Source organism: Salmo salar, chromosome ssa02 (assembly GCF_905237065.1).
Source record: "Salmo salar chromosome ssa02, Ssal_v3.1, whole genome shotgun sequence".
In the NCBI taxonomy this organism is placed as follows: Eukaryota; Metazoa; Chordata; class Actinopteri; order Salmoniformes; family Salmonidae; genus Salmo; species Salmo salar.
In genome coordinates, this window is record NC_059443.1 from 16752981 (window position 1) to 16780044 (window position 27064).

Sequence of the window (27064 nt, forward strand, 5' to 3'; positions counted from 1 at the left end):
TGGCCAATATACCATGACTAACAGCTGTATCCAGGCTGTACTCTGCGCTGCGTCGTGCCTAGGAACTGCCCTTAGCCGTGGTGTATTGGCCATTATCACAAACCCCTGAGGTGCCTTATTACTATTATAAACTGGTTACCAACATAATTAGAACAGTAAACAAGTCTTTTTGCGTAATACCGTGGTATATTGTCTGATATACACATGACCCAAACTACCCGGTTTATCATATGTAGCAAACCTTCAAACACACACGTTGCCTACAGGAAGTGGATACTACAGTCCTTTCCCCCGCTCACCTGCACACTGACCACGATCACCAGGGCGGTAGCCGTGGTAACAGCAAAGGTCTGGTAGTCAGCGAGGGGTTCCCCGGTGCCCTGGGTTCCGTGGGACAGGATGGCGTAGGGTATGAAGAACAACACAACACTAGAGTAGATACCCTGGGTTATACAGATGAAGAACTCTCTCTTGTTGAACAGCAGGTTAAGCTGACCTGGCTCATACAGCTTAGGATACTCCAGACTACGCTGCTCTGGGACGTCCTACAGAGGGAAAGAGGAACAACCAGGGGTCAAGGGTCAGGGGTCAAAGGGTACAGAGGCAGAGTGTGTGTGCTTGGGAGACTCACCTGGTCAAATATTCCCATGGCCAGCACGGGGAGAGAGGTGTAGACGATGTTATAGAGAGTGATGAAGTACTGATCATATACTGTCTGAGAGAGAGAGAGAGAGAGAGAGAGAGAGAGAAATAGAAAGAGAGAGAAGGATGAAGAAAGGGATGGAGAGGGAGAAAGAGAGAGGGATGGAGAGAGGGAGAGAGGGAGAGAGAGGGATGGAGAGAGGGAGAGAGAAAGATGGAGAGAGGGCGAGAGAGAGAGAGAGGGATGGAGAGAGGGAGAGTGAGAGAGAGGGATGGAAAAAGAGAGCGAGAGAGAGAGAAAGAAAAGAGAGACAGAGGGTAGGAGGGAGATAACAGAGAGAGATAGAGGGTGAGAGGGAGAGACACACACAGTAAGAACGACAACCTCACCCCATTTAAGCCCAAATATAACGTCATGCCCCATGAGTCTTCACTTCAACCCTTATAGTTCCTCCTAAACACTCCTAACGTGTTTTTTTGACAGTGAAGTCAAAATGATTTACCTCAACCCAACTTCTAAAAGCCTTCACCCCTCACCTCTAAACCCCCGTTCCTGATCCCTCACCCCTGACCTCTCACCTGGGCAGAGAAGCCACAGAAGAAGCCAAACCAGAAGTGCACCATGGTGAAGGCAAAGTTCTTGTAGAAGAAGTAGCAGAGGAAGCGACACATGCGGAGGTAGGACCAGCGTCCGTGGACCAGCAGCAGGCGCTGGAGGAAGCGGAACTGGGAGAAGGAGTAGTCAGACGCCAGCACTGCCTGGATGCCCTCCTGACCACTGATGCCCACTCCTATATGAGCCGCTGGGAGGGGGGGGAATAGACAAACACTTCATATAGGATATAGGAGAGGAGACAAGGACAGAGAGCAACTGTAGACAATTGAAAAGTGTAATTATCAGGGGTGTTAGTGCTGGGCTGGCACAGAAGCCTGCTATGCTCTTCCCTCAGATTCAGGTTTGGTAACCAGTCAACAGGTTGAGTAATGTCTCCAAGGACATGGTGTCGAGCCCAGAAAACAGGATGTGAAACCACAAGGACCTCTCCTCCCTCAGAGGCCTCCTCTCTTCTGCTTTTCATACACACACACACACACACACACACACACACACACACACACACACACACACACACACACACACACACACACACACACACACACACACACACACACACACACACACTCACACACTTGTATTCGTGCACACAAACAAACACACACATGTGCAAGCATGCATGCACGCACACATACATACACACAATTGTGAAAGGCATGGTGAGGCGTGAGAAAAGAGGACGTAAGGAGAGAGAACTACACATAAACAGATAAAGTGGGGATTCTGGGGACTTTCCATTACCTTACAAATAGACTGTGCTGCCAGAGCACTTTGCTTCAATATACCTCCTCGTTCCCCTTATCTCTCAATTCTTCCCATCTCTACCCATCTCTGTCATCTTTGCCAAGCATTTCTGTCACTCTCCCTTCCTTCAACCCTCTGACATCCTCTCCTCCATCCCTCTCTCTCTCTAACTTACTCTTGATCATGCTAACATCATTAGCCCCGTCTCCTATGGCCAGGGTGACAGCTTTCTTGTGTTTCTTGATGAGCTCCACCACCAGGGCTTTCTGTAGAGGAGTCACCCTGCAGCAGATCACTGCTCTACAGACACACGCTGTTGACACAAACTCCCCCTCCATATCAGCCTCCAACGCATGGGCCTGACACAGAGAGAGAGGGAGGGAGGGAGGAAGGGAGAAGGAGAGGGAGGGAGGGAGAAGGAGAGGGAGGGAGGGAGGAGGAGGGAGGAGGGAGGGAGGAGGGAGGGAGGGAGGGAGGGAGGGAGAAGGAGAGGGAGAAGGAGAGAGAGAGAGAGAGGGAGGGAAAGAGAAGGAAAGGAATTGAGAATGAGAAAGGAGAGAGGGAGGGAGGGAGGGAGGGAGAAGGAGAGGAAGGGAGAAGGAGAAGGAGAGAGGGAGGGAGGGAGAACTTGTTTGGATATTTTAGATTTGTTATGAGCGCCATGTTGACATGTTTTCTATTGCACAAGTAGTGTGTCCAGTGTCGTGGTGTTTGTATATCTAGTGAGTTATATATCCCCTAGATTACTAAGGCAGCTGTTTTGAAGCCACCACGCCTCTATCTTGGCTCTCCCTCACCAGTGTAAAACACATTTAGGAAGGTATAGAAATGCATTTATTAATTTCTACATTTGTTTTTGTCATGTTTATTCTATTACAGACACCTTAATGCAGACTTTTAAATTATATTATGTGAGCTAAACATAAAAAAGACATATATAAAAACAAGTATAATTTTTTTAAAGTACTGATTTTACTGTCCCCACTACAACAAAAACACTTAAATACATGTAATTTAACCTAAAAAAAATGTACAACTTTAATTTTGTCCACTTAATTGAAATACTGTACAATTCCATTCATTCCAATGGAGGACTGCTCCTTCTGGGCAGTGCCAATATGGCTGACCAGTGGCGTCAAAGCCTCTCATTGGCCATTACATAGCAACAGCAATCCAGGGCTTATATACATCATTGGTGTGAGTGTGTGTGTCGTCTCACCAGGCTATGTCCGTTGATGACGAGGGCGAACTCTCCAGATATGGAGTCTAGCGTGGTTGAGGAGGGGGGTCGAGGGGCAGGAGGGCCAGGGGGAGGGGGACACTGCTGCTGTTTGTCCCCCACGGAGGGCCACTCTCTCCCCTCTCCTCCCCCGTCTTCCCCAAACCCATTCCCCAGAGAACAGGCCTCGCCCCATCCCTCCATCCCCTCCTCATTTCCTCCCTCTCTCGTACGGGCAAACTCTATCATCCTCTCCCTCGCTCTCCTGAAGAGAACGAGAATGAGGGAGGAGAAATGACAGGACAGGACAAAGAGATGAGGGTGAATAGTTGATTAATACACTGAACAGAGAGAGACAGAGAGAGACAGAAAGAGAGAGACAGAGAGAGAGAAAGAGAGTGACAGAAAGAGAGAGACAGAAAAAGAGAGACAGAGAGAGAGAGACAGAAAGAGAGCAACAGAGAGAGAGACAGAAAGAGAGCAACAGAGAGAGAGACAGAGAGAGAGACAGAGAAAGAGAGAGAGACAGAAAGAGAGCGACAGAAAGAGAGACAGAAAAAGAGAGACAGAGAGAGAGAGACAGAAAGAGAGCAACAGAGAGAGAGACAGAAAGAGAGCAACAGAGAGATAGACAGAGAGAGAGACAGTGAGAGAGACAGAAAGAGAGCGACAGAGAGAGAGAGACAGAAAGAGAGACAGAGAGAGACAGAAAGAGAGAGACACAAAGAGAGAGAGAGACAGAGAGAGAGACAGAGAGAGAGACAGAAAGAGAGAGACAGAAAGAGAGAGATAGACAGAGAGAGAGACAGTGAGAGAGACAGAAAGAGAGCTACAGAGAGAGAGATAGAAAGAAAGAGAGAGACAGAGAGAGAGAGAGAGAGATAGAAAGAGAGACAGAAAGAGAGAGACAGAAAGAGAGAGAGAGAGAGAGAGAGACAGAAAGAGTGAGAAAGAAAGAGAGAGAGAGAGACAGAAAGAGTGAGACAGAAAGAGAGAGACAGAAAGAGAGAGAGAGAGAGACAGAAAGAGTGAGAAAGAAAGAGAGAGAGAGAGACAGAAAGAGAGAGACAGAAAGAGAGACAGAAAGAGAGAGACAGAAAGAGACAGAAAGAGAGAGACAGAAAGAGAGACAGAAAGAGAGAGACAGAAAGAGAGAGAGAGAGAGAGAGAGAGAGACAGAGAGAGAGACAGAAAGAGAGACAGAAAGAGAGAGACAGAAAGAGAGAGAGAGAAAGAGAGACAGAAAGAGTGAGACAGAAAGAGAGAGACAGAAAGAGAGACAGAAAGAGAGAGACAGAAAGAGAGAGAGAGAGAGAGAGACAGAAAGAGTGAGAAAGAAAGAGAGAGAGAGAGACAGAAAGAGTGAGACAGAAAGAGAGAGACAGAAAGAGAGAGACAGAAAGAGAGAGACAGAAAGAGAGACAGAAAGAGAGACAGAAAGAGAGAGACAGAAAGAGAGAGAGAGAGAGAGAGAGAGAGAGACAGAGAGAGAGACAGAAAGAGAGAGAGAGAGAGAGACAGAAAGAGTGAGAAAGAAAGAGAGAGAGAGAGACAGAAAGAGTGAGACAGAAAGAGAGAGACAGAAAGAGAGAGACAGAAAGAGAGAGACAGAAAGAGAGACAGAAAGAGAGACAGAAAGAGAGAGACAGAAAGAGAGAGAGAGAGAGAGAGAGAGAGACAGAGAGAGAGACAGAAAGAGAGAGAGAGAGAGAGACAGAAAGAGTGAGAAAGAAAGAGAGAGAGAGAGACAGAAAGAGTGAGACAGAAAGAGAGAGAAAGAAAGAGAGAGAGAGAGAGAGAGAAGTGAGGGAAAGGAAAGGTATAGTTTATCCTAGTTCTAAACAGCCAGCTCTAGTTTGTGTTTGTGTGTTTGTTTGTGTGTGTGGGGGGGGGGTCTGTGTGTGTGTGTGTGTGTGTGTGTGTGTGTGTGTGTGTGTGTGTGTGTGGGGGGTCTGTGTGTGTGTGTGGGGGGTCTGTGTGTGTGTGTGTGTGTGTGTGTGTGTGTGTGGGGGTCTGTGTGTGTGTGTGTGTGTGTGTGTGTGTGTGGGGGGGGGTCTGTGTGTGTGTGTGTGTGTGTGTGTGTGTGTGTGTGTGTGTGTGTGTGTGTGTGTGTGTGTGTGTGTGTGTCTCACCCTGATAGATGATAGAGGGAGGAATAGAGAGATAGATGGATAGAGGGAGGAATAGAGAGATAGATGGATAGAGGGAGGAATAGAGATAGATGATAGAGGGAGGAATAGAGAGATAGATGGATAGAGGGAGGAATAGAGATAGATGGATAGAGGGAGGAATAGAGAGATAGATGGATAGAGGGAGGAATAGAGAGATAGATGGATAGAGGGAGGAATAGAGAGATAGATGATAGAGGGAGGAATAGAGAGATAGATGGATAGAGGGAGGAATAGAGAGATAGATGGATAGAGGGAGGAATAGAGAGTAGATGGATAGAGGGAGGAATAGAGAGATAGATGGATAGAGGGAGGAATAGAGATAGATGGATAGAGGGAGGAATAGAGAGATAGATGGATAGAGGGAGGAATAGAGAGATAGATGGATAGAGGGAGGAATAGAGAGATAGATGGATAGAGGGAGGAATAGAGAGATAGATGGATAGAGGGAGGAATAGAGAGATAGATGGATAGAGGGAGGAATAGAGAGATAGATGGATAGAGGGAGGAATAGAGAGATAGATGGATAGAGGGAGGAATAGAGAGATAGATGGATAGAGGGAGGAATAGAGAGATAGATGATAGAGGGAGGAATAGAGAGATAGATGGATAGAGGGAGGAATAGAGAGATAGATGATAGAGGGAGGAATAGAGAGATAGATGGATAGAGGGAGGAATAGAGAGATAGATGGATAGAGGGAGGAATAGAGAGATAGATGGATAGAGGGAGGAATAGAGAGATAGATGGATAGAGGGAGGAATAGAGAGATAGATGGATAGAGGGAGGAATAGAGAGATAGATGGATAGAGGGAGGAATAGAGAGATAGATGGATAGAGGGAGGAATAGAGAGATAGATGGATAGAGGGAGGAATAGAGAGATAGATGGATAGAGGGAGGAATAGAGAGATAGATGGATAGAGGGAGGAATAGAGAGATAGATGGATAGAGGGAGGAATAGAGAGATAGATGGATAGAGGGAGGAATAGAGAGATAGATGGATAGAGGGAGGAATAGAGAGATAGATGGATAGAGGGAGGAATAGAGGATAGTTAGAGTACCTGAGTTCCTCTCTGACACTCAGCACTGTGTTTCCACTGATGATGAACACCTCAGTCATATCACCAGTCAGCATCTTACAGGAGTAACCTATATTAACTGCTGTCTCTGAGAGAGAGACAGAGAGAGACAGAAAGAGAAACAGAGAGACAGAAAGAGAGACAGAGAGACAGAAAGAGAGAGACAGAGAGAGAAGAGAACAGAAAGAGAGACAGAAAGAGAGAGACAGAAAGAGAGAGACAGAAAGAGAGACAGAAAGAAAGAGACAGAGAGAGCGATAGAGAGAGACAGAAAGAGAGAGAGAAGTGAAGGAAAGGAAATGTTTAAATAGCCAGCTCTAGTTGGTGTGTGTGTGTGTGTGTGTGTGTGTGTGTGTGTGTGTGTGTGTGTGTGTGTGTGTGTGTGTGTGTGTGTCTCACCCTGTTTGTCTCCCGTGAGGACCCAAATCTTGATGTTAGCGAGAGAGAGGATAGCGATGGTCTCAGGAACTCCCTCCTGTAGCTTATCCTCTATGGCTGTGGCTCCCAGGAGCTAGAGTAGAATAGAGCAGAGTAGAATAGAGCATAGAGCAGAGTAGAATAGAGCAGAGTAGAATAGAGCAGAGTAGAATAGAGCATAGAGTAGAATAGAGCATAGAGTAGAATAGAGCATAGAGCAGAATAGAGCATAGAGCAGAGTAGAATAGAGCAGAGTAGAATAGAGCATAGAGCAGAGTAGAATAGAGCAGAGTAGAATAGAGCATAGAGCAGAGTAAAGCAGAGTAGAATAGAGCATAGAGCAGAGTAGAATAGAACAGAGTAGAATAGAGCATAGAGTAGAATAGAGCATAGAGTAGAATAGAGCATAGAGCAGAATAGAGCATAGAGCAGAGTAGAATAGAGCAGAGTAGAATAGACCATAGAGTAGAATAGAGCATAGAGTAGAATAGAGCAGAGTAGAATAGAGCATTGAGCAGAGTAAAGCAGAGTAGAATAGAGCATAGAGCAGAGTAGAATAGAACAGAGTAGAATAGAGCATAGAGCAGAGTAGAATAGAGCAGAGTAGAATAGAGCAGAGTAGATTAGAGAATAGAGGAGAATAGAGCAGCGTAGAATAGAGCATAGAGTAGAATAGGGCATAGAGTAGAATAGAGCAGAGTAGAATAGAGCATAGAGCAGAGTAGAATAGAGCAGAGTAGAATAGAGCATAAAGCAGAGTAGAATAGAGCAGAGTAGAATAGAGAATAGAGTAGAATAGAGCAGAGTAAAATAGAGCATAGAGTAGAATAGAGCAGAGTAGAATAGAGCAGAGTGGAATAGAGCAGAGTAGAATAGAGCATAAAGCAGAGTAGAATAGAGCAGGGTAGAATAGAGAATAGAGTAGAATAGAGCAGAGTAGAGTAGAGCAGAGTAGAATAGAGCAGAGTAGAATAGAGCAGGGTAGAATAGAGAATAGAGTAGAATAGAGCAGAGTAGAATAGAGCAGAGTAGAATAGAGCAGGGTAGAATAGAGTAGAATAGAGCAGAGTAGAATAGAGCAGAGTAGAATAGAGCAGAGTAGAATAGAGAAGAATAGAATAGAGAAGAGTAGAATAGAGCCAAATCGAATAGAGCAGAGTAGAATATAACTTTATTGGCAGTTACACAAGTTGATAGAAATGTATTTTGGTGCCAATGATGTTACAGATAGAACACACGTGCTCACACACACACACACACACGCACACGCAGACACACACGCAGACACCCTCCGCCCTGCACACACACAGACAAACACACACACAGCGTGATACCATCATGTCCTGTTCTATGTGTTCATATATGTCAGCCAGTCTGTCCTCTCTACAGTCTGTAGCTCTGTCTGCTTGGCGGTGTCTCTCTGACCACTCCTCCCACTGCTCCTCTGACAGGTCTCTGTAGGCCAGGGCCAGGGTCCGCAGACCGTCCCCAGCATACTCCTAGACACACAAGTGAATTGAAGAATTGATAAACAATCAATCATCTCCTGATGGCTGGAGTAGTGTGCATGAAAACATTTAACCACCAGAGGGCAGTGGTGTTACTTGCATAAAAGAGAGCTGTGATAGGCTGAATAGGAACTCTGATTATTATTGTGTGTATATGACTGCACGTGTGTGTGTGTGTGTGTGTGTGTGTGTAACTCACATTAAGGTGATCTGTTGTGATGTTCATCAGGTGATGGTTGGAGGGGTGGAGCCTCTCAAACAACAGAGTATCAGCTCCTTTACAGTATAGACGGATCCTCCCCTCGGGGTTACGCACTGCAGAGAGAGTCATACTTTAATATGATCTGGGTTACGCACTGCAGAGAGAGTCATACTTTAATATGATCTGGGTTACGCACTGCAGAGAGAGTCATACTTTAATATGATCTGGGTTACGCACTGCAGAGAGTCATACTTTAATATGATCTGGGTAACGCACTGCAAAGAGAGTCATACTTTAATATGATCTGGGTTACGCACCACAGACAGAGACATACTTTAATATGATCTGGGTTACGCACTGCAGACACACTAACTAAATGTTAGACTAAAAGAAATGTGAGATAATGTCTAGATGCTTTTTATAGTGGAGATCAAGTTTATAAATTGCCTGGCTGGGCTGATGAGACAGTGGATTGTGCAGTCAGATGAAACATAGTGTCACGCCCTGACCATACGAGAGCCTTTTTATTCTCTATGTTGATTAGGTCGGGGTGTGACTAGGGTGGGTTATCTAGGTGTTTTATTTCTATGTTGGCCTGGTATGGTTCCCAATTAGAGGCAGCTGTTTATCGTTGTCTCTGATTGGGGATCATATTTAGGCAGCTATTTCACCACTGGTTTTTGTGGGATCTTGTTTTGAGTTAGTGCATGTAGCACCTCTGTCGTCACGGTTTGTTGTTTATTTCCTTTTTGTTTTGTAAGTTTCACAAAAATAAAGATGTGGAACTCAGAGCACGCTGCGCCTTGGTCCGTCTCTCCACACAGCCGTGACACAGAGTAAATAGGCATTTTAATGTCATAGATTTATAATGTTGTACAGTATGTTTTATACAAAGATATTTTCCCGTTTATTTTTTTATTTTGCTCTTGCGTAAGTTGCTGAAGTGCACTACGTCAAGGTGTGTTTGGTGAGCGTGTGTGTGTCTACTGTATGTCAAGGTGTGTGCGTGCTTGTGTGAGTGCGTATGCATGTATTTGTATACCTATAACGGACATCCTCTTGCGGATGTTGTTGAAGTCGAGGATGGCCAGCAGTGTGTATGTGACGGGTCGGCCCAGCTCTGTCACAGTGACAGTACCAGGGGTTCTAGACCGGAACACAAAACCAAAGTTCCTGGCTGCTGTCACCAACGCACCCTCATCTGGAGACTGGGCCTTATACATCAACTCTCCTAGAGGGGCAGAGTGGGGGAGTGAGAGAGAGAGAGAGAGGGAGACAGAGAATACAGTATCCATTAAACACATTCTATACATGTAGGTGAACACAAAATACAACATGCTTTTAAGATGCACTATGCAAAAACCACTCCTCCATTTCATGGTTCACCTAATTTCAGTTTATGTGACAAAACAAGCAATGCATAGTGTAGAGAATCATTATACCATCTAAACCGCTTTGAAATATATTTGAAACAACCAAAAATATACACTGAACAAAAATATAAACGCAACATGTAAAGTGTTGGTCCCATGTTTCATGAGCTGAAATAAAAGATTCCAGAAATGTTCCATACTCATAAAAAGCTTATTTCTCTCAAATGTTGTGCATCAATTTGTTTACATTCCTGTTAGTGAGAATTTGTCCTATGCCAAGATAATCCATCCACCTGACAGGTGTCACATATGAAGAAGCTGATTAAACAGGGTGAACGTTAGATGATTATTGCGCTGGGGAAATTAAAAGGCCACTCTAAAATGTGCAGTTTTGTCACACAACACGTCTCAGGTTTTGAGGGAGCGTGTAATTGGCATGCTGACTGCAGGAATGTCCACCAGAGCTGTTGCCAGAGAATTGTATGTTCATTTCTCTACCATAAGCCTCCTCCAACATCGTTTTATAATTTGGAAGTACGTCCAACCGGCCACACAACTGCAGACCACCTGTAACCACGCCAACCCAGGACCTCCACATCCGGCTTCTTCACCTGCGAGATCGTCTGAGACCAGATACCCGGACAGCTGATTTTCTGTCTGTAATAAAGCCCTTTTGTTGGGAAAAACTCATTCTGATTGGCTGGGCCTTGCTCCCCTGTGGGTGGGCCAGTCTCCCAAGTAGGTGGGCCTATGTCCTCTCAGGCCCACCCAAGGCTGCACCCCTGCCCAGTCATGTGAAATCCATACATTAGGGCTTAATGAATTTATTTCAACTGACTGATTTCCTTATATGAACTGTAACTCAGTAAAATAGTTTAAATTGTTGAGTTTATATTTTTGTTCTGTATAGTATTTTTAGCTGTTTAAAGCTGGTGTACAAAACCGAAAGTAAAAGACGCCAAAACAAAACTTAAGAACGGGAAGCATAAATGTAGCACACATAGACTTTCTTCTTTCAATGAGCAAATTAATAACTCACATTTCTATGTGAACTTGGTTGGGTTGCCCAAAAAGTGACATATTGCAGCTTTAAAAACATGGACTATAATTACAAGTTCAACTTAATAAAGCAAATTATTTCTCCTCATCTCCCATCTCTCCCTCCCTCTCTTTTCCTCTACCCCTCTCTCACCCTCCTTCTCCTTCCATCCCTCCCTCTATCCCTCTATAACCCTCTCTCTCTCTCATCCTCCCTCTATCTCTATATAACCCTCATTCCCTCTATCTCGCTCTCTCTTACCTTACTTCTATTCCTCCCTCTATCGCTCTCTCACCCTCCCTCTCCTTCTATTCCTCCCTCTATCCCTCATTCCCTCTCTCTCTATCATCCTCCCTCTATCTCTATCTAACCCTCATTCCCTCTATCTCGCTCTCTCTTACCCTACTTCTATTCCTCCCTCTATCGCTCTCTCACCCCCCTCTCCTTCTATTCCTCCCTCTATCCCTCTCTCTCACCCTCCTTCCCGCTATCTCTCACCCTCCTTCTTCTCCTCACTCATGACGGTGTGACAGAGGGAAAGCAGCCGGAAGAACTCGTGGCTGTGAAGGTCTCCCAGCTTCACCGACTTCAGCAGACCGTTGTCATAGTAACAGAAGTCAGGGTCAGCCAGGGGGTTGAAGGAGGAGAAGTCTAGCCTCTGGAAAGAGAGAAGAGGAGAGAGAGAAGAGGAGAGAGAGAAGGGCAGACAGAGAAGAGGTGAGAGAGAAGGGCAGACAGAGAAGAGGAGAGAGAGAAGGGCAGACAGAGAAGAGGAGAGAGAGAAGGGCAGACAGAGAAGGGCAGACAGAGAAGGGGAGACAGAGAAGAGGAGAGAGAGAAGGGCAGACAGAGAAGGGCAGACAGAGAAGGGCAGACAGAGAAGAGGAGACAGAGAAGGGCAGACAGAGAAGAGGAGACAGAGAAGGGCAGACAGAGAAGAGGAGAGAGAGAAGGGCAGACAGAGAAGGGCAGACAGAGAAGGGCAGACAGAGAAGAGGAGACAGAGAAGGGCAGACAGAGAAGAGGAGAGAGAGAAGGGCAGACAGAGAAGAGGAGAGAGAGAAGGGCAGACAGAGAAGGGCAGACAGAGAAGAGGAGACAGAGAAGGGCAGACAGAGAAGGGCAGACAGAGAAGGGGAGACAGAGAAGAGGAGAGAGAGAAGGGCAGACAGAGAAGAGGAGAGAGAGAAGGGCAGACAGAGAAGGGCAGACAGAGAAGGGGAGACAGAGAAGGGGAGAGAGAGAAGGGCAGACAGAGAAGAGGAGAGAGAGAAGGGCAGACAGAGAAGGGCAGACAGAGAAGGGGAGACAGAGAAGGGCAGACAGAGAAGAGGAGAGAGAGAAGGGCAGACAGAGAAGAGGAGAGAGAGAAGGGCAGACAGAGAAGGGCAGACAGAGAAGGGCAGACAGAGAAGGGGAGACAGAGAAGAGGAGAGAGAGAAGGGCAGACAGAGAAGAGGAGAGAGAGAAGGGCAGACAGAGAAGGGCAGACAGAGAAGGGGAGACAGAGAAGAGGAGACAGAGAAGGGCAGACAGAGAAGGGCAGACAGAGAAGGGCAGACAGAGAAGGGGAGACAGAGAAGGGGAGACAGAGAAGAGGAGAGAGAGAAGGGCAGACAGAGAAGAGGAGAGAGAGAAGGGCAGACAGAGAAGGGCAGACAGAGAAGGGGAGACAGAGAAGAGGAGACAGAGAAGGGCAGACAGAGAAGGGCAGACAGAGAAGGGCAGACAGAGAAGGGGAGACAGAGAAGGGGAGACAGAGAAGGGCAGACAGAGAAGGGCAGACAGAGAAGGGGAGACAGAGAAGGGCAGACAGAGAAGGGGAGACAGAGAAGGGCAGACAGAGAAGGGCAGACAGAGAAGGGCAGACAGAGAAGGGGGGAAGAGAGGAAGGAGGACAGTTGTAGTATTCACCATTAGAAACTATGCTTTGTATTCACCTATGGTCAAAGAGCAAAGTGCACAGTGCCAGAGTGATGTCATTGCCACAGAGAGCAAGCTGAACAGTATGCTGTGTTTTTAGTCATACTGTTAGTCTTACGTTAGCCTGCTCACCTTTGGCTGTACTCCCAACGGGTCGATCACCTCACCTGACAATAGAACACACTCACACTTAGACTCAGAGTTACCCAGCACCACAAGGACGTCTACAACATTGACTGAGGGAACAGGACAGTGCTGATTTGATCTGATTTGTGTGTGTATTGTTCTATTTGTATTTATTAAGAATCCCCATTGGTTCCTGCCAAGGCAGCAGCTACTCTTCCTGGGGTTTATTAAGAATCCCCATTAGGCAGCAGCTACTCTTCCTGGGGTTTATTAAGAATCCCCATTAGGCAGCAGCTACTCTTCCTGGGGTTTATTATAGATCCCCATTAGGCAGCAGCTACTCTTCCTGGGGTTTATTAAGAATCCCCATTAGTTCCTGTCAAGGCAGCAGTTACTCTTCCTGGGGTTTATTATGGATCCCCATTAGCCTGTCAAGGCAGCAGCTACTCTTCCTGGGGTTTATTATAGATCCCCATTAGGCAGCAGCTACTCTTCCTGGGGTTTATTATAGATCCCCATTAGTTCCTGTCAAGGCAGCAGCTACTCTTCCTGGGGTTTATTATAGATCCCCATTAGTTCCTGTCAAGGCAGCAGCTACTCTTCCTGGGGTTTATTATAGATCCCCATTAGTTCCTGTCAAGGCAGCAGCTACTCTTCCTGGGGTTTATTATAGATCCCCATTAGTTCCTGTCAAGGCAGCAGCTACTCTTCCTGGGGTTTATTATAGATCCCCATTAGTTCCTGTCAAGGCAGCAGTTACTCTTCCTGGGGTTTATTATAGATCCCCATTAGTTCCTGCCAAGGCAGCAGCTACTCTTCCTGGGGTTTATTGTGGATCCCCATTAGTTCCTGTCAAGGCAGCAGTTACTCTTCCTGGGGTTTATTATGGATCCCCATTAGTTCCTGCCAAGGCAGCAGCTACTCTTCCTGGGGTTTATTATGGATCCCCATTAGGCAGCAGCTACTCTTCCTGGGGTTTATTATGGATCCCCATTAGGCAGCAGCTACTCTTCCTGGGGTTTATTATGGATCCCCATTAGTTCCTGTCAAGGCAGCAGCTACTCTTCCTGGGGTTTATTATAGATCCCCATTAGTTCCTGTCAAGGCAGCAGCTACTCTTCCTGGGGTTTATTATAGATCCCCATTAGTTCCTGTCAAGGCAGCAGCTACTCTTCCTGGGGTTTATTATAGATCCCCATTAGTTCCTGCCAAGGCAGCAGCTACTCTTCCTGGGGTTTATTATAGATCCCCATTAGTTCCTGCCAAGGCAGCAGCTACTCTTCCTGGGGTTTATTATGGATCCCCATTAGTTCCTGCCAAGACAGCAGCTACTCTTCCTGGGGTTTATTATGGATCCCCATTAGTGCCTGCCAAGACAGCAGCTACTCTTCCGGGGGTCCAGCAAATATTAAGGCAGTAATATACATTATAATACCATTTTTAAACATTAAAATACATTTAACAACAGATTTCACACCACATTAAGCGTGTGCCCTCAGGCCACTACTCTACTACTACACACAATCCAGGTGTACGTGTGTGTATAGAGTGCATGTGTGTATACTGTGTACGTGTGTGTATAGTGTCTAAGTTGTGTGTATAGTGTGTATGTTGTGTGTATAGTGTGTATGTTGTATGTGTTTGTATCTGTGTGTGTGACTCTTCACAGTCCTTGCTGTTCCATAAGGTGTATTTGTATCAGTTTTTTAAATCTGAGAGACTGTAGTATATAGTGTATTATACACACCTTAAATCTGATTGACTGTAGTATAAATGTAGTATACTCACCTTAAATCTGGTTGACTGTAGTATATATGTAGTATACTCACCTTAAATCTGATTGACTGTCGTATATATGTAGTATACCCACCTTAAATCTGATAGACTGTAGTATATATGTAGTATACCCACCTTAAATCTGATAGACTGTAGTATATTGTGTAGTATACCCACCTTAAATCTGATAGACTGTAGTATAAATGTAGTATACTCACCTTAAATCTGATAGACTGTAGTATATACGTAGTATACCCACATTAAATCTGATAGAATGTAGTATATATGTAGTATACCCACATTAAATCTGATAGACTGTAGTATATAGTGTAGTATACCCACCTTAAATCTGATAGACTGTAGTATATAGTGTTGTATATCGTGCAGTATATAGTGTAGTATACCCACCTTAAATCTGATACTGTAGTATATAGTGTTATATATCGTGCAGTATATAGTGTAGTATACCCACCTTAAATCTGATAGACTGTAGTATATAGTGTTATATATCGTGCAGTATATAGTGTAGTATACCCACCTTAAATCTGATAGACTGTAGTATATACGTAGTATACCCACATTAAATCTGATAGAATGTAGTATATATGTAGTATACCCACATTAAATCTGATAGACTGTAGTATATAGTGTAGTATACCCACCTTAAATCTGATAGACTGTAGTATATAGTGTAGTATACCCACCTTAAATCTGATAGACTGTAGTATATAGTGTAGTATACCCACCTTAAATCTGATAGACTGTAGTATATAGTGTAGTATATCGTGTAGTATATAGTGTAGTATACCCACCTTAAATCTGATAGACTGTAGTATATAGTGTAGTATATCGTGTAGTATATAGTGTAGTATACCCACCATAGGCATGTCCATTGATAGAGCACTTGCTGAAGCTCATGATGTTCTGAGTGAGAGTTCCTGTCTTGTCACTGAAGATGTACTCCACCTGTTTCAATGGGGGGGGTTATCAAGATACCACAGACGTACTGGACCTACATCCAGACACACCACAGGCTTTTAGGCTAACATTCTCCAACACAGAGATACAAGGATCTAGTGTAGATGAACAACAGTAGGGTGTAGATGAACAACAGTAGGGTGTAGATGAACAACAGTAGGGTGTAGATGAACAACAGTAGAGTGTAGATGAACAACAGTAGGGTGTAGATGAACAACAGTAGGGTGTAGATGAACAACAGTAGGGTGTAGATGAACAACAGTAGAGTGTAGATTAACAACAGTAGGGTGTAGATGAACAACAGTAGGGTGTAGATGAACAACAGTACGGTGTAGATGAACAACAGTAGGGTGTAGATGAACAACAGTAGGGTGTAGATGAACAACAGTAGGGTGTAGATGAACAACAGTAGAGTGTAGATTAACAACAGTAGGGTGTAGATGAACAACAGTAGAGTGTAGATGAACAACAGTAGGGTGTAGATGAACAACAGTAGGGTGTAGATGAACAACAGTAGGGTGTAGATGAACAACAGTAGAGTGTAGATGAACAACTGTAGGGTGTAGATGATCAACAGTACGGTGTAGATGAACAACAGTACGGTGTAGATGAACAACAGTAGGGTGTAGATGAACAACAGTAGGGTGTAGATGAACAACAGTAGGGTGTAGATGAACAACAGTAGGGTGTAGATGAACAACAGTAGGGTGTAGATGAACAACAGTAGGGTGTAGATGAACAACAGTAGGGTGTAGATGAACAACAGTAGGGTGTAGATTAACAACAGTAGGGTGTAGATGAACAACAGTAGGGTGTAGATGAACAACAGTAGGGTGTAGATGAACAACAGTAGAGTGTAGATTAACAACAGTAGGGTGTAGATGAACAACAGTAGAGTGTAGATGAACAACAGTAGGGTGTAGATGAACAACAGTAGGTTGTAGATGAACAACAGTAGAGTGTAGATGAACAACAGTAGGGTGTAGATGAACAACAGTAGGGTGTAGATGAACAACAGTAGGGTGTAGATGAACAACAGTAGAGTGTAGATGAACAACAGTAGGGTGTAGATGAACAACAGTAGGGTGTAGATGAACAACAGTAGAGTGTAGATGAACAACAGTAGGGTGTAGATGAACAACAGTAGGGTGTAGATGAACAACAGTAGGGTGTAGGATGTTCCTCACCTGTCCCAGTTCCTCGTTGAGAGTGGTGGTCCTGGCTTCAGCTGCTGTGTTACACTGTGGACAGAACATCTTCCTGTCCCAGTTTATAAAGTAACTATGACCCAGCCTAATCACCTCCACACTGGAGAGACAGAGGGAGGGAGGGAGGGAGGGAGGGAGGGAGGGAGGGAGGGAGGGAGGGAGGGAGGGAGGGAGGGAGGGAGGGAGGGAGGGAGGGAGGGAGGGAGGGAGGGAGAAAAAGAAAAGATAATTCAACAGGGAGCCCTCTAACTTGTTTGGGATTGCAGATTGCAGCCCACACAACACATACAAAAACACACAACAGACTAACACACAAACACACTAACACATAAAGAAACCAACAAACAACAGCCCTTAGTAAGTCAGTTATCAGTACGGGTGGGTCAGGACCACACACTAACATCAGTCGTGGATTGAAATACTAACTTGTTCCAGAATCCACAGAAAGTAAAGTACTGATGAAGCATCTTGACTGTCACTGTCACTCATCTCCCTTGACTAAAAGGGTCATAGAGGTTTTATTACCTGACATAGAGATGTTATTACCTGACATAGAGGGCTTATAACCTGACATAAAGTATTCCTTACCTGACGTAGAGTGAGATGGGCACCACGGTGTTGAGAATGATGACGTAGGACCAGAAGGAGAGGAAAGCAGAGAACAGGAAGTTGTCTACAGGCAGGTCCCAGGCCAGGTAACTCTGGAACAGAGAACCCACCTCTCTCTCCCACACAGCGTTCCCCACAGCCAGGATCACACCCATACACACCATGAAGCCAAAGATCTGGAATGGGGAGAGAGAGGAGGGAGAAAGGGGAGAGAGAGGGGGAGAGAGGCGTGAGAAGGGCCGAAAGGGGGGAAGAGAGGGGAGAAAGAGGGGAGAGAGAGAGGGGGAGAGAAGAGGAGAAAGGGGGGAAGAGAGGGGAGAGAGAGGGAGGGAGAGAGGGTAAAGATTAGACTTATGTCTAAATGTATGTACCGTAATTTCCGGACTATTAAGCGCACCTGAATATAAGCCGCACCCACTGAATTTGAAAAAAAATATTATTTTGAACATAAATAAGCCGCACATGTCTATAAGCCGCAGGTGCCTACCGGTACATTGAAATAAATGAACTTTACACAGGCTTTAACGAAACACGGCTTGTAACAAAAATAAATAGGCTTTAACGAAACACGGCTTGTAACAAAAATAAATAGGCTTTAACGAAACACGGCTTGTAACAAAAATAAATAGGCTTTAACGAAACACGGCTTGTAACAAAAATAAATAGGCTTTAACGAAACACGGCTTGTAACAAAAATAAATAGTCTTTAACGAAACACGGCTTCTAACAAAAATAAATAGGCTTTAACGAAACACGGCTTGTAACAAAAATAAATAGGCTTTAACGAAACACGGCTTGTAACAAAAATAAATAGGCTTTAACGAAACACGGCTTGTAACAAAAATAAATAGGCTTTAACGAAACACGGCTTGTAACAAAAATAAATAGTCTTTAACGAAACACGGCTTCTAACAAAAATAAATAGGCTTTAACGAAACACGGCTTGTAACAAAAATAAATAGGCTTTAACGAAACACGGCTTGTAACAAAAAATAAAAAATTTGCAGTAAGCTTTAGTTGTCTTTTTGCACTGAGTCAATTCCTCACGCTGCTGTTTCCAACGTCTTATCATCGACTCATTAAGACCAAGCTCCCGTGCAGCAGCTCTATTTCCTTTTCCAACAGCCAGATCAATCGCCTTCAACTTGAAAGCTGCATCATATGCATTTCTCCGTGTCTTTGCCATGATGAGGGTGACAAAATGACTACCGTAATCAGAATGATGGGAAGTTTGAGAGCGCTCGATTTAATCTAAACAGTAAACAAAAAAGTTGGTTGATCTTAACCCGTTCAGCAATTTCATTGGTCTAATGAAAGCTTCCTGCCGCCAAAAAACTGAGCACGTCACAGAATGTGTTTTTTTGGAGAAAAAAAAATTGAAAGCGGGAAAAATCCATATATTAGCCGCGTCATTGTTTAAGCCGCGACGTTCAAAGCTGGGAAAAAAGTTGCGGCTTATAGTCCGGAATTTACGGTACCTTATTTTTATTTCAAAATGTCAAGCTCAACTAGAAAAGTAGAGTTTCTGGAGAAACCAGAAGGCCATTTATAGTCTTGTTTTATATTACAAGTAGATGTTAAACAAGTATGGCCAAACAGAAGGGGAGGTGTGGGGTCTCCTACCCAGAGCACCAGCGTGTTCATGAGGCGGTCGATGCTTGTGCGTTTGAACTTGGTGCGACCACTATTCTGCATCAGTTTGGTGTCTGGGCCTGGTTAGAGAGATATACAAAGAGGAATTGGTTAGACAAACACACACACGTGCACACACAAAGAGACAGACAGACAGACAGACCGACCTGCAAAGATAACCAGTCCGTAGCAGGTCTCTGTGTTGCGGAGAACACAGCCTCGTAGTAACATGTTGTGGTTGCTCAGGGGGTATTTACAATCTCTCCAGCACAGAAGACCACAGAACCTGTCCAGCTTGTTGTTGGGAGGCTCACAGACCACCTCACCTGTACCGGCAACACACACACACCTTTATCACACACTTTACAATCACCTCACCTAGTCAGCTAAGATACTGTACAGTATTCTCTCCATCATCATCTTCCCATCCCACCTCAGTAACAGACAGCGTTTAGAAACCACGTCAGCAGCACAACACACTGTTTACTACATCAGCCTCTGCTTCACAAAAACAATGACTACATATTCAACATCACCACAGAGGGCAGAGTTCAGCTGTGTTTCAGTGTTTCAGCCACATTCCATTTTAGGACTATTGAATTAAACTGACTTACTATGGGCGCTGTGCTAACAAACACGCAGACACACACACTCACACACACACACACACGCACACACACACACACAGACCGACTTGCTTGCAGTAATGCTTTCTGCTGAGCAGGTGAGGAGAGATGCGTGGGTGAACCATGCTGACGAGGAAAACCAGTGTGTGTCTGTGGGGAATGGAGAGACTGGGGGTGTTAAGCGCTGACAACGGAGGGTGTGTGTGTGTGTGTGTGATGCTGGGCAGTGTGGGTGCTAAGTGCTTGGTTGCAGAGTGGACCTGCTGACCTCTGATGTGTGAAAGACACAGAGACCAATAGAAAGAGACTTCCTACCATCAAAAGAGGCCAGGTTGTTGGGGTCTCCCAGCTCTGCAGTCACAGACAGAGACTGACGTACCTTCATATTGGTCTCCCTGCACAAACACACACACACACACACACACACACACACACACACACACACACACACACACACACACACACACACACTGTATATGAACTCACAAACCATGAGGATCACTGTGTTGTGCTTTATTGGACTGTGCTGTGTGTTATGGTGTATTCTTACCCGTCTAGCTCTGCGGTTTCGATGTAACAGAGGCTATGAGGTTCACTACTGGACAGTAAGAGAAGGTCAGCCTGAAGAGAAACATCAGCTAGCATTAGCATCCGCTAACACACTGTAGCATTTCTGATAATACCACTTTTGTCCCTTCTCTGGCTAACACGCTACTGGTACAGTACATTGAAAGTTAATCTTAGTGTAGAGATTGTTTGGCTGAAATATGAGAGTGCTGTGTGTTACATCACCTTTATGGAAGCCTTTAAAACCACCATGAATGAATCTCAATACCGGTAAGTGCTTGTATATATATGAAACCATTACACTGCACCATAAAAACTGTGTTATGACAGAGTACACTACAACAGTTGTAAATGAATCATGACCAGTGTGTGTGTGTGTGTGTGTGTGTGTGTGTGTGTGTGTGTGTGTGTGTGTGTGTGTGTGTGTGTGTGATACATTATGTTGATGATTGAATGACACACACTTACTGCCACAAACTGGTTATTCTCCAGTTTAATGATATCACCAACTCTTACATTCATCCACTTCTCCTTCTGAAGACTGAGAGAGAGAAACGAGGGAGGGAGGGAGGGAGAGAGAGAGAGAGAGAGAGAGAGAGAGAGAGAGAGAGAGAGAGAGGGAGGTACAAAGAAAAAGAAAGAAAGAGGGACTAAATTATAAATATAAACAGCTTACAATGTGTGAAGAGAACAGCATGAGAATTGGTCAGTAGCAGAAGTGACTGATGACTGTCTGTATTTCTGAGTGTAGACTGGACTAGATGACTGTCTGTATTTCTGAGTGTAGACTGGACTAGATGACTGTCTGTATTTCTGAGTGTAGACTGGACTAGATAACTGTCTGTATTGCTGAGTGTACACTGGACTAGATGAATGGCTGTATTGCTGAGTGTAGACTGGACTAGAGGACTGTCTGTATTTCTGAGTGTAGACTGGACTAGATGAATGGCTGTATTGCTGAGTGTAGACTGGACTAGATGAATGGCTGTATTGCTGAGTGTAGACTGGACTAGATGACTGTCTGTATTTCTGAGTGTAGACTGGACTAGATGACTGTCTGTATTTCTGAGTGTAGACTGGACTAGATTACTGTCTGTATTGCTGAGTGTAGACTGGACTAGATAACTGTCTGTATTGCTGAGTGTACACTGGACTAGAAGACTGTCTGTATTGCTGAGTGTACACTGGACTAGATGAATGTCTGTATTTCTGAGTGTAGACTGGACTAGAGGACTGTCTGTATTTCTGAGTGTAGACTGGACTAGATAACTGTCTGTATTGCTGAGTGTAGACTGGACTAGATGAATGTCTGTATTTCTGAGTGTAGACTGGACTAGATAACTGTCTGTATTGCTGAGTGAAAACTGGACTAGATGAATGTCTGTATTTCTGAGTGTAGACTGGACTAGAGGACTGTCTGTATTTCTGAGTGTAGACTGGACTAGATAACTGTCTGTATTTCTGAGTGTAGACTGTACTAGATGAATGTCTGTATTGCTGAGTGTAGACGGTACTAGATGAATGTCTGTATTGCTGAGTGTAGACTGGACTAGAGGACTGTCTGTATTGCTGAGTGTAGACTGGACTAGATAACTGTCTGTATTTCTGAGTGTAGACTGGACTAGATGAATGTCTGTATTTCTGAGTGTAGACTGGACTAGATGAATGTCTGTATTGCTGAGTGTAGACTGGACTAGAGGACTGTCTGTATTGCTGAGTGTAGACTGGACTAGATGAATGGCTGTATTGCTGAGTGTAGACTGTACTAGATGAATGGCTGTATTGCTGAGTGTAGACTGTACTAGATGAATGGCTGTATTTCTGAGTGTAGACTGGACTAGATGACTGTCTGTATTGCTGAGTGTAGACTGGACTAGATAACTGTCTGTATTGCTGAGTGTAGACTGCACTAGATGACTGTCTGTATTGCTGAGTATAGACTGGACTAGAAGACTCGGTATTTCTGAGTGTAGACCGGATTAGATGAATGTCTGTATTTCTGAGTGTAGACTGGACTAGATGACTGTCTATATTGCTGAGTGTAGACTGGACTTGATGAATGGCTGTATTGTTGAGTGTAGACTGGACTAGAGGACTGTCTGTATTTCTGAGTGTCGACTGGACTAGATGAATGTCTGTATTTCTGAGTGTAGACTGGACTAGATGAATGTCTGTATTGCTGAGTGTAGACTGGACTAGAGGACTGTCTGTATTGCTGAGTGTAGACTGGACTAGATGAATGGCTGTATTGCTGAGTGTAGACTGTACTAGATGAATGGCTGTATTGCTGAGTGTAGACTGTACTAGATGAATGGCTGTATTTCTGAGTGTAGACTGGACTAGATGACTGTCTGTATTGCTGAGTGTAGACTGGACTAGATAACTGTCTGTATTGCTGAGTGTAGACTGCACTAGATGACTGTCTGTATTGCTGAGTATAGACTGGACTAGAAGACTCGGTATTTCTGAGTGTAGACCGGATTAGATGAATGTCTGTATTTCTGAGTGTAGACTGGACTAGATGACTGTCTATATTGCTGAGTGTAGACTGGACTTGATGAATGGCTGTATTGTTGAGTGTAGACTGGACTAGAGGACTGTCTGTATTGCTGAGTGTAGACTGGACTTGATGAATGTCTGTATTGCTGAGTGTAGACTGGACTAGAGGACTGTCTGTATTTCTGAGTGTAGACTGTACTAGATGAATGGCTGTATTGCTGAGTGTAGACTGGACTAGATGACTGTCTGTATTGCTGAGTGTAGACTGCACTAGATTAATGGCTGTATTGCTGAGTGTACACTGTGCTAGATGAATGTCTGTATTTCTGAGTGTTGACTGGACTAGATGAATGGCTGTATTGCTGAGTGTAGACTGGACTAGATGAATGTCTGTATTGCTGAGTGTAGACTGGACTAGAGGACTGTCTGTATTTCTGAGTGTAGACTGTACTAGATGAATGGCTGTATTGCTGAGTGTAGACTGGACTAGATGAATGGCTGTATTTCTGAGTGTAGACTGGACTAGATGAATGGCTGTATTGCTGAGTGTAGACTGGACTAGATGAATGGCTGTATTGCTGAGTGTAGACTGTACTAGATGAATGGCTGTATTGCTGAGTGTAGACTGTACTAGATGACTGTCTGTATTGCTGAGTGTACACTGTACTAGATGAATGGCTGTATTGCTGAGTGTAGACTGTACTAGATGAATGGCTGTATTGCTGAGTGTAGACTGGACTAGATGAATGGCTGTATTGCTGAGTGTAGACTGGACTAGAGGACTGTCTGAATTGCTGAGTGTAGACTGGACTAGATGAATGGCTGTATTTCTGAGTGTAGACTGGACTAGATGAATGGCTGTATTGCTGAGTGTAGACTGGACTAGAGGACTGTCTGTATTGCTGAGTGTAGACTGGACTAGATGAATGTCTGTATTTCTGAGTGTAGACTGTAGTAGATGAATGGCTGTATTGCTGAGTGTAGACTGTACTAGATGAATGGCTGTATTGCTGAGTGTAGACTGTACTAGATGAATGTCTGTATTGCTGAGTGTAGACTGTACTAGATGACTGTCTGTATTTCTGAGTGTAGACTGGACTAGATGAATGTCTGTATTTCTGAGTGTAGACTGGACTAGATGAATGTCTGTATTGCTGAGTGTAGACAGGACTAGAGGACTGTCTGTATTGTTGAGTGTAGACTGGACTAGATGAATGGCTGTATTGCTGAGTGTAGACTGTACTAGATGAATGGCTGTATTGCTGAGTGTAGACTGTACTAGATGAATGGCTGTATTTCTGAGTGTAGACTGGACTAGATGACTGTCTGTATTGCTGAGTGTAGACTGGACTAGATAACTGTCTGTATTGCTGAGTGTAGACTGCACTAGATGACTGTCTGTATTGCTGAGTATAGACTGGACTAGAAGACTCGGTATTTCTGAGTGTAGACCGGATTAGATGAATGTCTGTATTTCTGAGTGTAGACTGGACTAGATGACTGTCTATATTGCTGAGTGTAGACTGGACTTGATGAATGTCTGTATTGTTGAGTGTAGACTGGACTAGAGGACTGTCTGTATTGCTGAGTGTAGACTGGACTTGATGAATGTCTGTATTGCTGAGTGTAGACTGGACTAGATGAATGGCTGTATTGCTGAGTGTAGACTGGACTAGATGAATGGCTGTATTGCTGAGTGTAGACTGGACTAGATGAATGGCTGTATTGCTGAGTGTAGACTGGACTAGATGAATGGCTGTATTGCTGAGTGTAGACTGGACTAGATGAATGGCTGTATTGCTGAGTGTAGACTGGACTAGATGAATGGCTGTATTCTGAGTGTAGACTGGACTAGATAATGGCTGTATTGCTGAGTGTAGACTGGACTAGATGAATGGCTGTATTGCTGAGTGTAGACTGGACTAGATGAATGGCTGTATTGCTGAGTGTAGACTGGACTAGATGAATGGCTGTATTGCTGAGTGTAGACTGGACTAGATGAATGGCTGTATTGCTGAGTGTAGACTGGACTAGATGAATGGCTGTATTGCTGAGTGTAGACTGTACTAGATGAATGGCTGTATTGCTGAGTGTAGACTGGACTAGATGAATGGCTGTATTGCTGAGTGTAGACTGGACTAGATGAATGGCTGTATTGCTGAGTGTAGACTGGACTAGAGGACTGTCTGTATTTCTGAGTGTAGACTGTACTAGATGAATGGCTGTATTGCTGAGTGTAGACTGTACTAGATGAATGGCTGTATTGCTGAGTGTAGACTGTACTAGATGAATGGCTGTATTTCTGAGTGTAGACTGGACTAGATGAATGGCTGTATTGCTGAGTGTAGACTGGACTAGAGGACTGTCTGTATTTCTGAGTGTAGACTGTACTAGATGACTGTCTGTATTGCTGAGTATAGACTGGACTAGAAGACTCGGTATTTCTGAGTGTAGACCGGATTAGATGAATGTCTGTATTTCTGAGTGTAGACTGGACTAGATGACTGTCTATATTGCTGAGTGTAGACTGGACTTGATGAATGTCTGTATTGTTGAGTGTAGACTGGACTAGAGGACTGTCTGTATTGCTGAGTGTAGACTGGACTTGATGAATGTCTGTATTGCTGAGTGTAGACTGGACTAGATGAATGGCTGTATTGCTGAGTGTAGACTGGACTAGATGAATGGCTGTATTGCTGAGTGTAGACTGGACTAGATGAATGGCTGTATTGCTGAGTGTAGACTGGACTAGATGAATGGCTGTATTTCTGAGTGTAGACTGGACTAGATGAATGGCTGTATTGCTGAGTGTAGACTGGACTAGATGAATGGCTGTATTGCTGAGTGTAGACTGGACTAGATGAATGGCTGTATTGCTGAGTGTAGACTGGACTAGATGAATGGCTGTATTGCTGAGTGTAGACTGGACTAGATGAATGGCTGTATTGCTGAGTGTAGACTGGACTAGATGAATGGCTGTATTGCTGAGTGTAGACTGTACTAGATGAATGGCTGTATTGCTGAGTGTAGACTGGACTAGATGAATGGCTGTATTGCTGAGTGTAGACTGGACTAGATGAATGGCTGTATTGCTGAGTGTAGACTGGACTAGAGGACTGTCTGTATTTCTGAGTGTAGACTGTACTAGATGAATGGCTGTATTGCTGAGTGTAGACTGTACTAGATGAATGGCTGTATTGCTGAGTGTAGACTGTACTAGATGAATGGCTGTATTTCTGAGTGTAGACTGGACTAGATGAATGGCTGTATTGCTGAGTGTAGACTGGACTAGAGGACTGTCTGTATTTCTGAGTGTAGACTGTACTAGATGAATGGCTGTATTTCTGAGTGTAGACTGGACTAGATGAATGGCTGTATTGCTGAGTGTAGACTGTACTAGATGAATGGCTGTATTGCTGAGTGTAGACTGGACTAGATGAATGGCTGTATTGCTGAGTGTAGACTGGACTAGATGAATGGCTGTATTGCTGAGTGTAGACTGGACTAGATGAATGGCTGTATTGCTGAGTGTAGACTGTACTAGATGAATGGCTGTATTGCTGAGTGTAGACTGGACTAGATGAATGGCTGTATTGCTGAGTGTAGACTGGACTAGATGAATGGCTGTATTGCTGAGTGTAGACTGGACTAGATGAATGGCTGTATTGCTGAGTGTAGACTGGACTAGATGAATGGCTGTATTGCTGAGTGTAGACTGGACTAGATGAATGGCTGTATTGCTGAGTGTAGACTGGACTAGATGAATGGCTGTATTGCTGAGTGTAGACTGGACTAGAGGACTGTCTGTATTTCTGAGTGTAGACTGTACTAGATGAATGGCTGTATTGCTGAGTGTAGACTGGACTAGAGGAGACTTACGAGCCGTGGATGACGACCTGAGACTGCCGGTTGTTCACCTGGTTGTCACTCTTGTGACGGAACTGAAGGAGAAGAATTGACATGGATTTTCTCCAAATATGATGTGTTTTGAATAGTGTAAGTTAGGACTGGTACAATTATCAACCAACAATTACGGACAATAACTTCAAAATAATAGTCATGATCATCTTAAGACATGTCTTTTAGGAGACGGGGCGTTCAACTTTATATTCAA

General features: G+C 44.3%; 1 protein-coding gene across 5 annotated transcripts in view; it reads right to left on the minus strand.

Moving 5' to 3' along the window:
- The window catches only part of LOC106575497 (phospholipid-transporting ATPase ID), a 68021-nt gene that overhangs the window by 12167 nt on the left and 28790 nt on the right, over positions 1 to 27064 (minus strand). For all 5 annotated transcript variants that reach the window (XR_006759941.1, XR_006759940.1, XM_045698679.1 and 2 more), the window contains 21 exons: positions 26830 to 26891; positions 20920 to 20992; positions 20435 to 20505; positions 20200 to 20279; positions 19426 to 19584; positions 19250 to 19338; positions 17606 to 17802; positions 16997 to 17117; positions 15710 to 15797; positions 13062 to 13096; positions 11505 to 11664; positions 9637 to 9825; positions 8592 to 8707; positions 8219 to 8383; positions 6867 to 6978; positions 6450 to 6555; positions 3222 to 3486; positions 2178 to 2361; positions 1222 to 1445; positions 632 to 715; positions 300 to 545 (listed from right to left, as the gene is read on the minus strand). Coding sequence is in view for 3 of the 5 variants with exons in the window: in XM_045698679.1 (XP_045554635.1) it covers positions 300 to 545; positions 632 to 715; positions 1222 to 1445; positions 2178 to 2361; positions 3222 to 3486; positions 6450 to 6555; positions 6867 to 6978; positions 8219 to 8383; positions 8592 to 8707; positions 9637 to 9825; positions 11505 to 11664; positions 13062 to 13096; positions 15710 to 15797; positions 16997 to 17117; positions 17606 to 17802; positions 19250 to 19338; positions 19426 to 19584; positions 20200 to 20279; positions 20435 to 20505; positions 20920 to 20992; positions 26830 to 26891 (2826 nt within the window). In the remaining 2 variants the exon portion in view is untranslated. The remainder of the gene's footprint in view (positions 1 to 299; positions 546 to 631; positions 716 to 1221; positions 1446 to 2177; positions 2362 to 3221; positions 3487 to 6449; positions 6556 to 6866; positions 6979 to 8218; positions 8384 to 8591; positions 8708 to 9636; positions 9826 to 11504; positions 11665 to 13061; positions 13097 to 15709; positions 15798 to 16996; positions 17118 to 17605; positions 17803 to 19249; positions 19339 to 19425; positions 19585 to 20199; positions 20280 to 20434; positions 20506 to 20919; positions 20993 to 26829; positions 26892 to 27064) is intronic.